At 39.1% G+C, this 15,258-nt stretch overlaps 1 protein-coding gene across 4 annotated transcripts in view; it reads right to left on the bottom strand.

Annotated features, from left to right (window-relative positions):
* Positions 1–15,258, bottom strand: part of USP31 (ubiquitin specific peptidase 31) — an 88,257-nt gene that overhangs the window by 35,602 nt on the left and 37,397 nt on the right. For 2 of the 4 annotated variants that reach the window (XM_034939863.4, XM_034939864.3), the window contains exons 2-6: positions 11,023–11,160; positions 9,378–9,466; positions 9,192–9,284; positions 8,420–8,555; positions 5,299–5,443 (exon numbers count right to left, since the gene is read on the bottom strand). In XM_034939863.4, coding sequence (XP_034795754.2) covers positions 5,299–5,443; positions 8,420–8,555; positions 9,192–9,284; positions 9,378–9,466; positions 11,023–11,160 — 601 coding nt within the window. Of the gene's footprint in view, positions 1–5,298; positions 5,444–8,419; positions 8,556–9,191; positions 9,285–9,377; positions 9,467–10,311; positions 10,396–11,022; positions 11,161–11,687; positions 14,488–15,258 lie in introns of those variants that run through there. The other 2 variants (XM_063598574.1, XM_034939866.3) reach the window with 2 other exon arrangements.

Below are 15,258 nucleotides of genomic sequence, written 5' to 3' on the forward strand. Positions count from 1 at the left end.
AAATAAATGAATCTAGGAGCTGGTTTTTTGAAAAGATCAACAAAATTGATAGACCGCTAGCAAGACTAATAAAGAAAAAAAGAGAGAAGAATCAAATAGACGCAATAAAAATGATAAAGGGGATATCACCACTGATCCCACAGAAATACAAACTACCATCAGAGAATACTATAAACACCTCTACACAAATAAACTAGAAAATCTAGAAGAAATGGATAAATTCCTGAACACATACACCCTCCCAAGACTAAACCAGGCAGAAGTTGAATCTCTGAATAGACCAATAACAGGCTCTGAAATTGAGGCAATAATTAATTGAGGCAATAATTAATAGCCTACCAACCAAAGAGTCCAGGACCAGACGGATTCACAGTCGAATTATAGGAGCTGGTACCATTCCTTCTGAAACTATTCCAATCAATAGAAAAAGAGGGAATCCTCCCTAACTCATTTTATGAGGCCAGCATCATCCTGATACCAAAGCCTGGCAGAGACACAACAAATAAAAGAATTTTAGACCAATATGTCTGATGAACATCGATGCAAAAATCCTCAATAAAATACTGGCAAACCAAATCCAGCAGCACATCAAAAAGCTTATCCACTATGATCAAGTTGGCTTCATCCCTGGGATGCAAGGCTGGTTCAACATATGCAAATCAATAAATGTAATCCATCACATAAACAGAACCAATGACAAAAACCATATGATTATCTCAATAGATGCAGAAAAGGCCTTCAACAAAATTCAACAGCCCTTCATGCTAAAAACTCAATAAACTAGGCATTGATGGAACATGTATCAAAATAATAAGAGCTATTTATGACAAACTCACAGCCAATATCATACTGAATGGGCAAAAACTGGAAGCATTCCCTTTGAAAACTGGCACAAGACAAGGATGCCCTCTCTCACCACTCCTATTCAACACAGTGTTGGAAGTTCTGGCCAGGGCAATCAGGCAAGAGAAAGAAATAAAGGGTATTCAATTAGGAAAAGAGGAAGTCAAATTGTCCCTGTTTGCAGATGACATGATTGTATATCTAGAAAACCCCATCGTCTCAGCCCAAAATCTCCTTAAACTGATAAGCAACTTCAGCAAAGTCTCAGGATACAAAATCAATGTGCAAAAATCACGAGCATTCCTATACACCAATAACAGACAAACAGAGAGCCAAATCATGAGTGAACTCCCATTCACAATTGCTTCAAACAGAATAAAATACCTAGGAATCCAACTTACAAGGGATGCGAAGGACCTCTTCAAGGAGAACTACAAACCACTGCTCAATTAAATAAAAGAGGACACAAACAAATGGAAGAACATTCCATGCTCATGGACAGGAAGAATCAATATTGTGAAAATGGCCATACTGCCCAGGGTAATTTACAGATTCAATGCCATCCCCATCAAGCTACCAATGACTTTCTTCACAGAACTGGAAAAAACTACTTTAAAGTTCATATGGAACCAAAAAAGAGCCCGCATCACCAAGACAATCCTAAGCAAAAAGAACAAAGCTGGAGGCATCACGCTACCTAACTTCAAACTATACTACAAGGCTACAGTAACCGAAACAGCACGGTACTGGTACCAACACAGAGATATAGACCAATGGAACAGAACAGAGGCCTCAGAAGTAACACCACACATCTACAACCATCTGATCTTTGACAAACCTGACAAAAACAAGAAATGGGGAAAGGATTCCCTGTTTAATAAATGGTGCTGGGAAAACTGGCTAGCCATATGTAGAAAGCTGAAACTGGATCTCTTCCTTACACCTTATACAAAAATTAATCCAAAGTGGATTAAAGACTAAAATCTTAGACCTAGAACCATAAAAACCCTAGAAGAAAACCTAGGCAGTATCTTTAGGGACATAGGCATGAGCAAGGGCTTCATGACTAAAACACCAAAAGCAAAGGCAACAAAAGCCAAAATAGATAAATGGGATCTAATTAAACTAAAGAGCTTCTGCACAGCAAAAGAAACTACCATCAGAGTGAACAGGCAACCTACAGAATGGGAGAAAATTTTTGCAATCTATCCATCTGACAAAGGGCTAATATCCAGAATCTACAAAGAACTCAAACAAATTTACAAGAAAAAAACAACCCCATCAAAAAGTGGGCAAAGGGTATGAACAGACACTTCTCAAAAGAAGACATTTATGCAGCCAAAAAACACATGAAAAAATGCTCATCATCACTGGTCATCAGAGAAATGCAAATCAAAACCACAATGAGATACCATCGCACACCAATTAGAATGGCAATCATTAAAAAGTCAGGAAACAACAGATGCTGGAGAGGATGTGGAGAAATAGGAATGCTTTTACACTTGGTGGGAGTGTAAATTAGTTCAACCATTGTGGAAGACAGTGTTGCAATTCCTCAAGGATCTAGAACTAGAATTACCATTTGACCCAGCAATCCCATTACTGGGTATATACCCAAAGGATTATATATCATGCTACTAAAAAGACACATGCACATGCACATAAAAAATTAACTCAAAATAGTTCAAAAAACTATAATATAAGAGCTAAAACTATAAAACTCTTAAAAGAAATTATGGGGTAAATCTTTATGACTTTGGATTTGATAAAGTGTCAGATTTGACAACAAAAGCACAAGCAACAAAAAAAAAATAGATAAACTGGACTTCAACAAAACTAAGAACTTTTGTGTTTCAAAGGACATTATCAGGTAGTTAAAAGACCACCCACAGAATGGGAGAAAATATTTGCAAATCATATATCTGATAAGGGTCTAGTATTCAGCATATGTGAAAATTCCTAAAACTCAACAACAAAAAGCAAACAATGCAATTTTAAGATGGGTAAAATATTTGAATGGACATTTTTCCAAATATGATATACAAATGGCCAACAAGCACAAGAAAAGATGCTCAACATCATGTCAGTCACAAACACAAATCAAAACCATAATGAGATACCACTTCATACCCACTACAATAGCTAAAATTAAAGAGTCAGATAATAATCAAGTGTTGGCGAGGACGTAGAGAAACTGGAACCCTCAAACACTGCTGATAAAAATGTAACACGGTGCAGCCGCTTTGGAAAAGTCTGTAAGTTCCCCCAAATGACTAAACATAAAGTTACCACACAACCCAGCAGTTCTATTCCCAGGCATGAAGAGAAACGAAAACATAAGTCCACACAAAAACTTGTGTGGAATGTTCACAGGAGCATTATTCATATTAGCGAGAAGGTGGAAACAACCCAAATGTTCATTAACAATGAATAAACAAAATGTGACCTATTCAAACAATAAAATATTATTTGGCCATAAAAAGGAATTAAGTATGATATATGCTACAACATGAATGAATGTTGAAAACATCACACTAAGTAAAGCCAGTCACAAAATACCATGTATTTTATTATTCCATTTATATAGAAGTCTAGACTAGGGAAATCTGTAGAAACAGAAAGCAGAATAGTGGGCCAGGTGTGGTGGCTCATGCCTGTAATCCCAGCACTTTGGGAGGCTGAGGCAGGTGGATCACTTGAGGTCAGGAGTTCGAGACCAGCCTGGCCAACATGGTGAAACCCTACCTCTACTAAAAATATAAAAATTAGCCAGGTGTGGTGGCATGCGCCTGTGATCCCAGCTACTCGGGAGGCTAAGGTTGCAGTGAGCCAAGATCGTGCCACTGCACTCCAGCCTGAGCGACAAAGCAAGACTCTGTCTCAAAAAGAAAAAGAGAGAGAAAGTCGAATAGTGAGTGCTTAGAGCTTGGCAGGATGGGGAGACTGGAAGGTACCCTGGGAAAACAAAGCAGGAGCTAACGAGAATAGAAGCTGGAGAAGTGAATCCTCAGCACAGCAAATGGTAGGGAACATGGAAAAGCACATGGCATGTCTGAGAAACAGAGTAACCTGAAAGAGAAGACCCGAGGAAGGAGAGAAAATGGAGTAGAGAGACTGGAAAGAAAGGCAAGGACCAAATCATGGCAGGGGAGGAGGGGGTTATGCTCCTTTCAAGGTGTTTAGATTTGATCTTAGAAAAGGGGAACCACTGGTGAATCAATAGCATGTAACATGATCAGAACTGTGTATTAGAATAAGTCTGTGGAGAAATAACTAGACAGGAGAAAGTTCAGTGGTAAAGATAAAAACTTACTGGAAAAGCTCAGTTGGGACTGGCCTGAACTACGTCAGTGGCAGTAGAATAAAGGGGAAAAATGCAGTGTGTGTCAACAGCTCTATGAGAATTTTGAAGGAGAAGTTATCAAGCTTGGATCCAGTTTGAGTGAAGAGGAGGATAGTAGTGCCATTATTTCTAGAAAAAATGCAGAAGCAACCAATCTAAGAAAGAAATGCTAAGGGTAAGATGCCTGTAGGATTTCTAAGTAGAAATTCCAGTAGGGAGGTGGAAGTCAAGGAATGGAACTGGAATCAAAAGAAAAGTGGAGGCTAGTGGGGGAATTCAGTTAAAAAAATCAAGGCGTGGAAAATCCTGGTAAGAGCGGCAGTTCTCACTTAGCTTGCATCACGATCACCTACCTAAAGGGCTTGTTTACCAGAGTTTCTCCTTTACTCGGTGTGGAGTAGGGACCAAGAATTTGCATTTCTAACCAGTTCCCAGGTAATACTGATGCATTAATAACCACTGGGGTAGAGCAAAAGAAGAGGAGCCCTAAGAGGAACGCTGAAGAATGCTGTGGCAAGGAGCAAAGTCTGAGTTGCTTGGTAACTCTTAAAATCAGAATAACCCTGTAACTCCAGGCACAGTGGGGAGACAAGCTAAGTTCCAAATCACAGCCCAAACCACAGTAAAAGGAAAAATACTGTCCAGGGCTTTACTTCATTTTGCTGCCTATCAATGAAGAGTTACATGCAAATTTCTTAAAAGCAGGTACCAAGAAAACATTCTACAGCAAAAATGTTAGAATCTTAAGAGCTGATAGCAAAATTTAAAAAAAAACAAAAAAAAAACAAACCTATGGCATAGTATATCTTCCTGAATGTCATGATAAGATGCCAAAAAGGCTACTTAAAGGAGGTCACAGTCAGTCCTAAATCTCAGTAAGAGGTTTTCCCAACTAAACTATGGATATATCTTTGCCTAAAACAGTAAGAGCTGCCTTCTTCTAGGAAAATATTACTATAAGATTTTTACCATTATACCATCATTAAAAAATTATGTGTATTTTACCACAATTTAAAAAAAATGTATATCATTATATAATAGACAACTAAAAGGGTAGACTATAGTTAAACCTGCAAACCCAGGTGGCATTATGGAAACAGGAGCTCCCTTACCTCTTTGACTGAGAATTCCTTCAGGCCTAAATATTTCAGGAGTCTCAAAGGCAAAAATGCAGTCGCTTTCATGGACTGTTTCCAGGTCGTCTGTATCACAAAAGGAACGATGGAACCCATCATAGTACATTTCTGTTAACACAATCTAAAAATAGGAAAAATGTAAACAGTTGGGTAACTGGAAATTCGATACTAATTGATCTCCCAATTCTATGAACTTCTCCAGACCATCAGGACTGGCAGTGGTCTGAGAAACATCTCGCAGAGCCCACTTTATTTGCCTTTAATGAGAGAATCCTGGAAGCACAGTACCCTCTGTAATTATATAACAATATACAGTCACCCCTCCATATCTGTGGGTGCTACATCTGTGGATTCAACCAACTGCAGATCAAAAATATTCAGAAGAAAAAAAAAGGATGACTGAATGTATACTGAACAGAGTCTATTTTTTCTTGTCATTATTCCCTAAACAATATAGCATAACAACTATTTACATAACATTTACACTGTATTAAATATTGTAAGTTATCTGGAGATGATTTAAAGTATATTGGAAGTACAACTATTATGCATCCATAAAATAAAAAGTAAAAATAAATAAAGTATACAGGATGATATGCTTAGGTTCTATGTAAATACTGTGCCATGTTATAAAAGGGATTAAAGCACTGTGGATTTTGGTATCCTAGTGCAAGGGTTCCTACAACCAATCCCATGGACACTGAGGGACACCTGTACTCTGATGCAGAACTCTATGACTCTAACTCCAGAGTTTCTCTAAGTTTTAGTGTAGAAGAGAACCAGGAGATCATAATGTCTAACCTCCGTTTCACTGTAAGAAGAGAAGCCAAGAGACTTGCCTAAAGTTCTACAACGATTCAGCCTCATGTCGAGGACAGAGTCCACATCTGACTCTGAGGCTTTCTCCCGTATCATTTAATTTTCTATTTTTCAAGCCTAAACCATGGATATTTGTATTGAAAAAAAAAAAAATCAACTCAAATGTCCAAAAATACTAACTAGTTAAATGTAGTATAGCCTTACTGGAATTACAAAGCTACTAAAAAGAATAAACTATATATATTTGCACTAACATGCAAAAATCTAAGTAAATACAAAGCAAGGTAAAAATAATATGTATAAATGATTCTACTTATATAAAATAATGTATATATGCACGGAAAAATCTAAATGGATACTATATAACATAGTATTAAAGTTAGTAACCCTTCACATTAAGATACCAAGTATGAGATACTTCCTCTTTCTGTTATATTTCTGAAATGGTTATTTTACAATAAAACAGAAAAACAGGACAGGCATGGTGGCTCAAGCCTGTAATCCCAGCACTTTGGGAGGCCAAGACAGAAGGACTGCTTGAGGCCAGGAGTTTAAGACCAGCCTGGGCAACTTGCCAAAACCTTGTCTCTATGAAAAATACAAAAATCAGCTGGGTGTGGTGGCATGCGCCTACAGTCCCCACTACTTGGGAAGCTGAGGTGGGAGGACTGCTTGAGCCCACAAGGTTGAAGCTGCAGTGAGCCATGATTACACCAATGCACTCCAGCCTGGGCAACAGAGTGAGACCCTGTCTCAATCAATCCATACGTACATACATACAAACAAACAAACAAAACAGAAAAACAAAAGATGGAGAGGAGAACACTGGAGACATTTAAAGACTTCATTATATGCTCAGCCGCGCTGTCTAGTGAAAAAGCACTGGATTGGGCATGCAGGTTCCAGTCCGGCCTGTCACCAACCAGCCCTGCAAACCTGAACAAGTCACATGGCTTTTCTGAGCCTCTTTCAAATAAGGGAGTTGGACTGGACCTATGAGGTCCCCTCTACCAGCACTAACATTCTGCAAATCTACCAGGTAAAAGGGGTTGGTGGTATATTCCACAAATAGTCCAGCAAAAATGTTCCTGGCACATTTTCCTTCTAATGAATTTAATGACCATGTTGTTTTTCTGCCGGTGAACACGCAAGTAAAATTCACTCTCTTCAGCAAACTGAGGTCAACAGCAAACTTGTAATTATTTCACCAATTTAAACCACATGCAAAAGGAGCCAGACAGTGCTGGAAGCTCTAATGATGCAACCAGATTTGCCCTGGACACCACCGAAGCCTCGCTCCCTCCCTTTCTGCCTTTCCCTCATCCTGAAGAGAAGAAAGAGCCAATGGGCTTTTCAGAGTAGGAAAGAATATGAACATTTTATCAACATGCCAGTACTTGGCCTGCAAAAATATGAGATATTTGCCATATTAGGGCAACACTGCTGGCTGTATTTGTTTTACTGTGGTAACTTCCCAAATGAGGCCACATGAGGCCAAAGTACAAAACACCTTTATTATTCCAGGGATTACACAGTAGCTTCCAGAAGCTACTATCTAGGGAAAGCAATTTAGCTGCTGAGTCATCTTTCCTTAATAAATCTTAAATAAGGAATGTTTTTCCAAATAAAATAATAATAGTAAATTGAGTAAAAGCTATATGCAAAAACATGTCAAGTCCAAACAGGTCAAAAGTATTTTTGGTCAATTTCAACATAACTGCTTATCAAACATTTGCCCCAAAAGGGATGCGGCATGGGCACAACTTTCCTTTCTCTTCTCTAAACAAGGTAAGAGACTCTGGTCCAGCCGTAATGAGAAAACAAAATATATTGAGCATCTATTACGTACAGAACATTGTACTAGCAAGATATCCACTCTTATCATCACAATGGGAAGGGGTTTTCTAGTGTCACTGCTCAAGTTTTCAAAGCCTCTTTGACTATCAAACACTGCAAGGACGCTCCACTGCCCATATACACATCCACAGGAATGATTTAAGAAGGGTTAAGTAATTATACCTTATGAACAAAGCTACAAGAAGGTCTTGGTGTAAAGTCACAGCTTCTTTTAAAATTATATACACAATTAAATGAAACATGAAAAGTTTCTCTATACATTTTAGTCTTTGGGGTCTTGATTTTTTTCCCTAAACTCTAAATGCAACTGGTTTTAAATCTCTATCCAACCATACTTGGCAAAGAACTGTAAAAAATTCTAAGAGAACAGAAAGCAATACTTTTGTGGCTCATGTGTAACTGGTCTTAGCAGACTTATTACCTGATCAGTGGGGATCTTTGTTTCCATAGACACTGCTTCCCGAAGTCTGGCGACAGTCCCAGACAGAGGTATGGCCACACCAATCCTCATGCAGTGAGAACATTTGCCTTGATACACTACAGTGACATAGAGAGGCCTGTACAGATCAAAGTCAGATCTTCTCATTAGTCACTTATTTCAACTAAAATATAGAAGATGCAAAATAAACCTGAGATGAAATCAACAAAAAACTAAAGCTAACCCACACTGTTACTCAGAAGCCCAAATGGAAAAATTTCACTTGGCTCTAAGCAGAACTGTCAAACAATCATTAAGATCTTTGGAAAAGGCAATCTTCATAAAATGAACATTCTATGAAGCAAACAAAAATATATCTACACTTGATTCTGTGCTTTGTATTTTCTTTAGAACAGCATAACTCCTGGAAATGTTGAGAAATTGTTCAAAATAAAGCAACTAAGAAACAAGAAATGTAAAGTAAGGTCTTTAGAGAATCCTGAAGTCACTCAGCAGCCCCCGTCCCCCCACCCCGATACTATGTGTGGATGACAAACTGGGCCAGACTACACAGCCCCTGCTTGCCTCATGTGCCTGCTCACCCTGCAAACTCAGGAGGGCATTTATTCTTGTAAGGTTGTAGCAATGACTGTATTCAATCCCATTATTAATCCCATTACCTGTCTAAATAAGTAAGAAGACCTAATAGGAGCCTACAGAGGAAAAGGGATACCATAAGAAAATACAGTCTTCATTTTACTAAATCCATTCTTACCTTGTGTGGGGTAGAGGAATTGGCAAAGAAATGCAAAGGAAAGGATCAAAAGTGTTGCTCTGTTTCTGACAATGAGGACACGTCAAAGAAGATCTTCAAAACAAAAAGGTAAGACGCTTGACATTAAAATCACCCAGAACGATGTCAGGTAAACAAAATAAGTAGAAACATCTGATTTCCTCATACCTGTATTGCGCTTGAAAGAGTTCTTGTACAAAAGTGCTACAGACAGGAAAAGATGGTCCCTCAGGCATCATATCAGTCTCTGATGGTGGCTAAAAAAAAAAGAAAGTACAACTTCACAGACTAGAAAGACCAATTCTTGGTTGAAGATGAAGCTAGAGAATCACATATGATCTTGACTTCCTTTACAAGCTATGCATCAAGTGCAGATACTTCAGTGACGGGCACCTGCTAAAGGAGCCAGAACACAGCAGTAGGATGTGGGTCGCGTGGACTCATCCCCTCACACAGACTCTGCCAGCAATCGTCTCTGCACAGCACTCAGCCGGGCAGCTCCCCTTCCCCAGGATGCTCCAGTTCCCCTCCAATTCTCAAAGCCCCCATCCCAATCTCCTCTAATAAGTAATCCCCAACCACTTTAAAAGTACTAATACTGGCCAGGCACAGTGGCTCATGCCTGTAATCCCAACACTTTGAGAGGCAGGGGTGGGCAGATCACTTGAGGTCGGGAGTTCGAGACCAGCCTGACCAACATGGAGAAACCCCATCTCTGCTAAAAATACAAAATTAGCCGGCTGTGGTGGCGCATGCCTGTAATCCCAGCTACTCAGGAGGCTGAGGTAGGAGAATCACTTGAACCCAGGAAGCAGAGGTTGTGGTGAGCCGAGATTGCGCCACTGCACTTCAGCCTGGGCAACAAGAGCGAAAGTCCGTCTCAAAAAAAAAAAAAAAGTACTAACGCTTCCCATGCCTAAATTCCCTAGTACCTATTACCTGTGCTGTGTATGTTGGTGCCTAATCACACTCTACACTTCATGTTGTATTTAACTTTTCATGTCCCTCCGCCTAACAATTAGTTACTGAGCACCTGCTACCACATGCAGAGAGCACTGTACAGAACATTAGGATACAAAGATAATAAGACCCAGTGCCTGACCTTGAGGATGTCTCAATTTGGTGGGAGAGTCAGCCACACGCATATAGTCATATGACAGAATAGAGTGTTCAGGCACAAAAGGACCTTGAATCAGAATAATTTAAAACTTACCAAACTTAGAAATTTAAAATTTGAAGTACAGAGCAGAATTATCAAAAACTTTAAAAGCTGCCCAAGGGAAGCAACTCTTTAGTCTAATTTTTTTCCATTATATAAGTCATTTTACCCATATTTGTAAGACTACATGTATAAAATTAAGAATTGCTATGTTTCTCAATAAGAACATTCTGGGGCTACTATGGTCAAATCCAATCCCAACAGCAGAGAAAATCCATACGTTTCCTTTATGATTGTGTATTCATTCCAGTGAACTACAGAGTATGTGTCTTACTAGAATAGAAAGCAAACATATTCTGCTTTAAAAACAGTTTAGTGAAATGGAATCACTTTTTTTAATCTGAAGCTCATCATACATGCAAATGTTTCCCCTCTCATTAGACTATAAATTCCTTGGGGACAACAGCTCTTGTATCTTACACTGCCAGCACAGTAGTAAACAAAATGAAATGTCCTTTAAGTAGCCACTGAATCTTATACTCACCCAGAGCTTAGTCAATTTCATTGTATTAACGCAATGCAACAAGTCCTCAGTAGAAGAATCTACACACTCTCATGGCTGGCTGACTGCCCTAGGGCAGCATGCGTCCTTACCTTCAGAGGAGGCTGGCCACTCTGCTTCACTGAATGGTTGAGGTCTTCATGAACTCGGTCCAAAAGCCACAGCAGAAACTCCTGGGCATCATGCTGGGAATTTCCCCGGTACTGCAGTGCATTCTTTGACACAATAGTCTATGCAGGTAAATAAATCACCATGAACAGCTGTGAGTTCCTGGCTTTAAAGAAAAACTATTTATTCACAATCGCAAAAGGGATGCAAGATCTCAAGGGTGTTAGAGAGTACTTCCCAGAAGGAGTGCAAAGTAAAAACAGATGCCAGTGTAAAAACCTCACTCCTAGAAACATGTACCAGAACCCTTAAAATACACTTAATCCAGCAATCTTACTTTTAGGAGTGTATCTAAAGACATCATCAGAACAGCCTGTCAAGACTTCTAAGAAAATATTAATCAGGGTTTATAAAAGCAAATAATTGGTAATAACTTGGACATCTTAAAAAAGAGAATTGGTTAAGAGTAGGAGGAGATGAAACGGTAAAAACAGTTAAATTATGATACAACTACGTGACATCCTTAAGAAATACTATATAAGTGAAAAAAGGTTATAAATAAGTAGTGTGAAATGTGAATGTATTCTTGTAAAAATCGTTTAGGGGGGTGTAGACATATACATACAAAGAAAAAGTTCTAAACACATACCTACATATTAAGTATTATCTCTGGGTGATAGAATAACAGGTGCTTTTTTTCCTTCTCACTTTTCATATTTTCTACAATGAATACGTTACATAACAAAGCAGTTAAAAGTTTTGTTTCAAACTTTACAAGATTGATTTACATTGCTTTTGCTAAAATGCTAAACTTTTATTATGTAAGATACATAACAACTTCAAGATTCATCACTCATCAACAAAGACTTAATAAGTGTCTAAGATACTAACAGCCTAGTGAGGGGGACAGGGAGAAAGTCCACGCTTACAGTGTAGCTAATGGGATGGTGGTGACGGATGCCAAGTTTCTCATAGTCAGAGAGGGAAGTTACAGATAAGCAAGGAGGGAAGGCAATGAATCAGCTGAAGTTGGTATAAACTCCTATTTAGCTTAACATAGAGATGAACAGATAAATAATTACAGATATTTATATAAACTTGGGTTCACATCCATATATCTGTACACTGAAAGGCGAAGAAGTAGTGACACCCCAGTAACAACGTGCACATCCAGTGCCCATATCTTGGTTTCTAATACCATTTTCCAATATAAAACTAGGGCTCCTTGGAGAAATGGCCGTTTCGAGGACATTGGGACACAGGACATGTCAAAGGGACATAGGAACCAATCTAAAAGAACTCCCAACAGCCAAAGCTGGAACAATCTGATCAACAGAATAAACAATATTGAGTTATAACCCAAAGTATAAAAAAGTATAAATTGATATAATTAAATGACTGAATGAACAAATAGGGAGAAGAGACAAATCTTCCTTACAGAGGAATTCCAAATAATTTATATCAATAATCCCCCCTCCAGGAGGTAGAGCTTACCACCCCTACACCTTGAATGTGGCTTGTGATAGTGACTTACTTCCAAAGACAGGAGAATGGAAAGAGGAGTAGAAAGTAACTTATAGTTACTAACAAAGTAACTAACACTACTTCAGAGAGCTGAGCAAGGTTGACATCACCAGTGGTAAGTCAGGTTGCTAGCATGTGCACTTGATATGTGATGAAAAGAACATTTAACCTCTGGTCTTCCTCCCAAAAACCCATGGCCTCAGTCTAATCATAAGGAAAACATCAGACAAAACCCAAACTGAGGGACATTCTACAAAAAAAAAAAAAAAAAAAAGTGACTGGTACGTCTCAAAACTATCAAGGTCATCAAGGATAAGAAAAGTCTGAGAAACAATCACAGACCAGAAGAGACTAAGATGATGTGACGACTAAATGCAATGTGTTATCCCATGGGAGCCTGGAACAGAAAAAAGGCACAAGAGACTAACTGGGGAAACCTGAATAAAGTATCAAATTTAATCAATAGTAAGGTACCAATGTTAGCTTCTTAGTTATAACAAATGCACTACAGTGACATAGGATATTAACAAAAGGGAAACTGAGTTGGGCTTCGTGGAAACTCTATGCTACCTTTGCCACTTTTCTGTAAATCTAAAACTATCCTAAAAGTTTATTTAAATACAAATGTATATATTTACAAACTTTCTATAAATATAAATATGGCAGTTGTGTATATGTGTATCATGGGAAAAGAATAGAGGCTAATTAAGAAGTAAGAGGACGGTGGTGTTAACTAACAGACAAGAAACCCTTCCAGGAGATGTCATTTGAGCTGGGCCTTGAAGATTAAGAGGCAGGGATTCAAGGCTGAGGAAGCAACATGCACAAACAAAGATACAATATGACACCTTCAAGGAAGACCAACAAGGTAGAAATAGGCCTGAAATTCCAGGTTTATTAGACAGAACGGGAGGAGATCAAACAGTAAACAGATTAGGCAGAGTAGGAGGAGATGAAACAGTAAAGTCAGAGGCCAGCTCAGGAAAGATTTTAAAGGCCAGTCAAACATGGCACAGGGAGCCGTAAATGAACTGGTAAATTAAGATCACGGGCTCTGGAGCATACAGCCTGAGTTCAGATCTCTGTTGCCCCACTTCCTATTTGTGAAGCCTGGGACTACTCTCCTCCAAAGTAAAATGGATAATAATGACTCAGTGTGATGAATAGATTTTGAGAATGCATGCCAAACATTTCACTTGTAAATGAGATATAACCAGCACTCAAATTTTAGCCATATTATAGATGGGAGTAAAGAGAAATCAGGGGGCCGGGCGCAGTGGCTCACACCTGTAATCCCAGCACTTTGGGAGGCCAAGGAGGGTGGATCACGAGGTCAGGAGATCGAGACCATCCTAGTTAACATGGTGAAACCCCGTCTCTACTAAAAATACAAAAAATTAGCCAGGCGTGGTCGTGGGCGCCTGTAGTCCTAGTGACTTGGGAGGCTGAGGCAGGAGAATGGCGTGAACCCGGGAGGCAGCGCTTGCAGTGAGCCAAGATCGTGCCACTGCCCTCCAGCCTGGACGACAGAGCGAGACTCCGTCTCAAAAATAAATAAATAAATAAATAAATAAATAAATAAATAAAAATAAAAAAGACAGAAAGCAGGGGAGGTAACTGTACAATGGGAGAGTAGTTAGGAAACAAACTAAAGAGGCAAGAAATAATGACAGTCTAAGCTAAAGCAGTGAGGACAGAATGGGAAGGCAGATTTGGGAGAGATTTAGGAATTCCAGTGGTAGAATCAATAGGATTTGTGACCTAATGAATGTGGAGAGGGAGGAAGGAGGCATTAATGTCACTCAGGTGTCTTACCTAGATGATGAGCAACTGGTAGTACCCTGCATCAAGACAGAAAATAAAAAAGGAGGAAGTCCAGGAAAGAGTTCCAGGAATGAGTCCCCCCTTTCGAATCCATTGTAGCTGAAGTTCTACAGAAGCTCTGAATGGAAGTTATCTGGTAAACAACTGAAAAATACAGATCTGTGGGCTCACTGCAGGAGTCTATGCTAAGGATAAAGCTTTGGAATTCAACAGATGGGTGGTGGTAGAAACCTCAACTAAGGCTGAGAGTGCTCAGACATCATCTATGAGAGATTGAGCCAGAGGACAGAATGCAGAGGTAACCTATATTTAGGTGGGGGGCTCAAAGAAGCCCAAGAAAAAAACCATCAAAGATGTAGTGAGAAAATCAGGAGAATGGTGTCCAAGAGTCAAATGAAGAGAGCTTCATGAAGAAAAGGGTGATCAACAGTGTGAAATGTTGAAGAATGATAACGGAGGCCAGAGAACTAAAAACTGTCTACTATATTCCAATTAAGACAACGATAACAGAGGTGAAAAGAACAGATTTGCGATTTGCATCACAATCTGATGATCAGTTTGATCTGAATCAACAAGAAAATATTCATTTATAGATCTTGAGATTCAGATTCGGGAGGAAAAAAACAAAGGGATATCACAGAGAATATGGAGGTGTCACTGACACAACTTACTGAATAAAATGAACAAGGGAGAAGGATCCTGATAGCAACAAAGTTTCAAATACCTGGAAGGGACCACTGGATGCCATCTCAGAAACAGGTACACAAGGAGGAATAGGCATGATGGGAAGTCTTCACCATGGTACAAAACCTCCCCACTAAATCACGAAATTCAAGTGCTTTTTTCTCAGTCTTCATGTCTATCTCCCTTTA

The sequence above is a fragment of the Pan paniscus genome, chromosome 18, assembly GCF_029289425.2.
Source record: "Pan paniscus chromosome 18, NHGRI_mPanPan1-v2.0_pri, whole genome shotgun sequence".
Taxonomy (NCBI): Eukaryota; Metazoa; Chordata; class Mammalia; order Primates; family Hominidae; genus Pan; species Pan paniscus.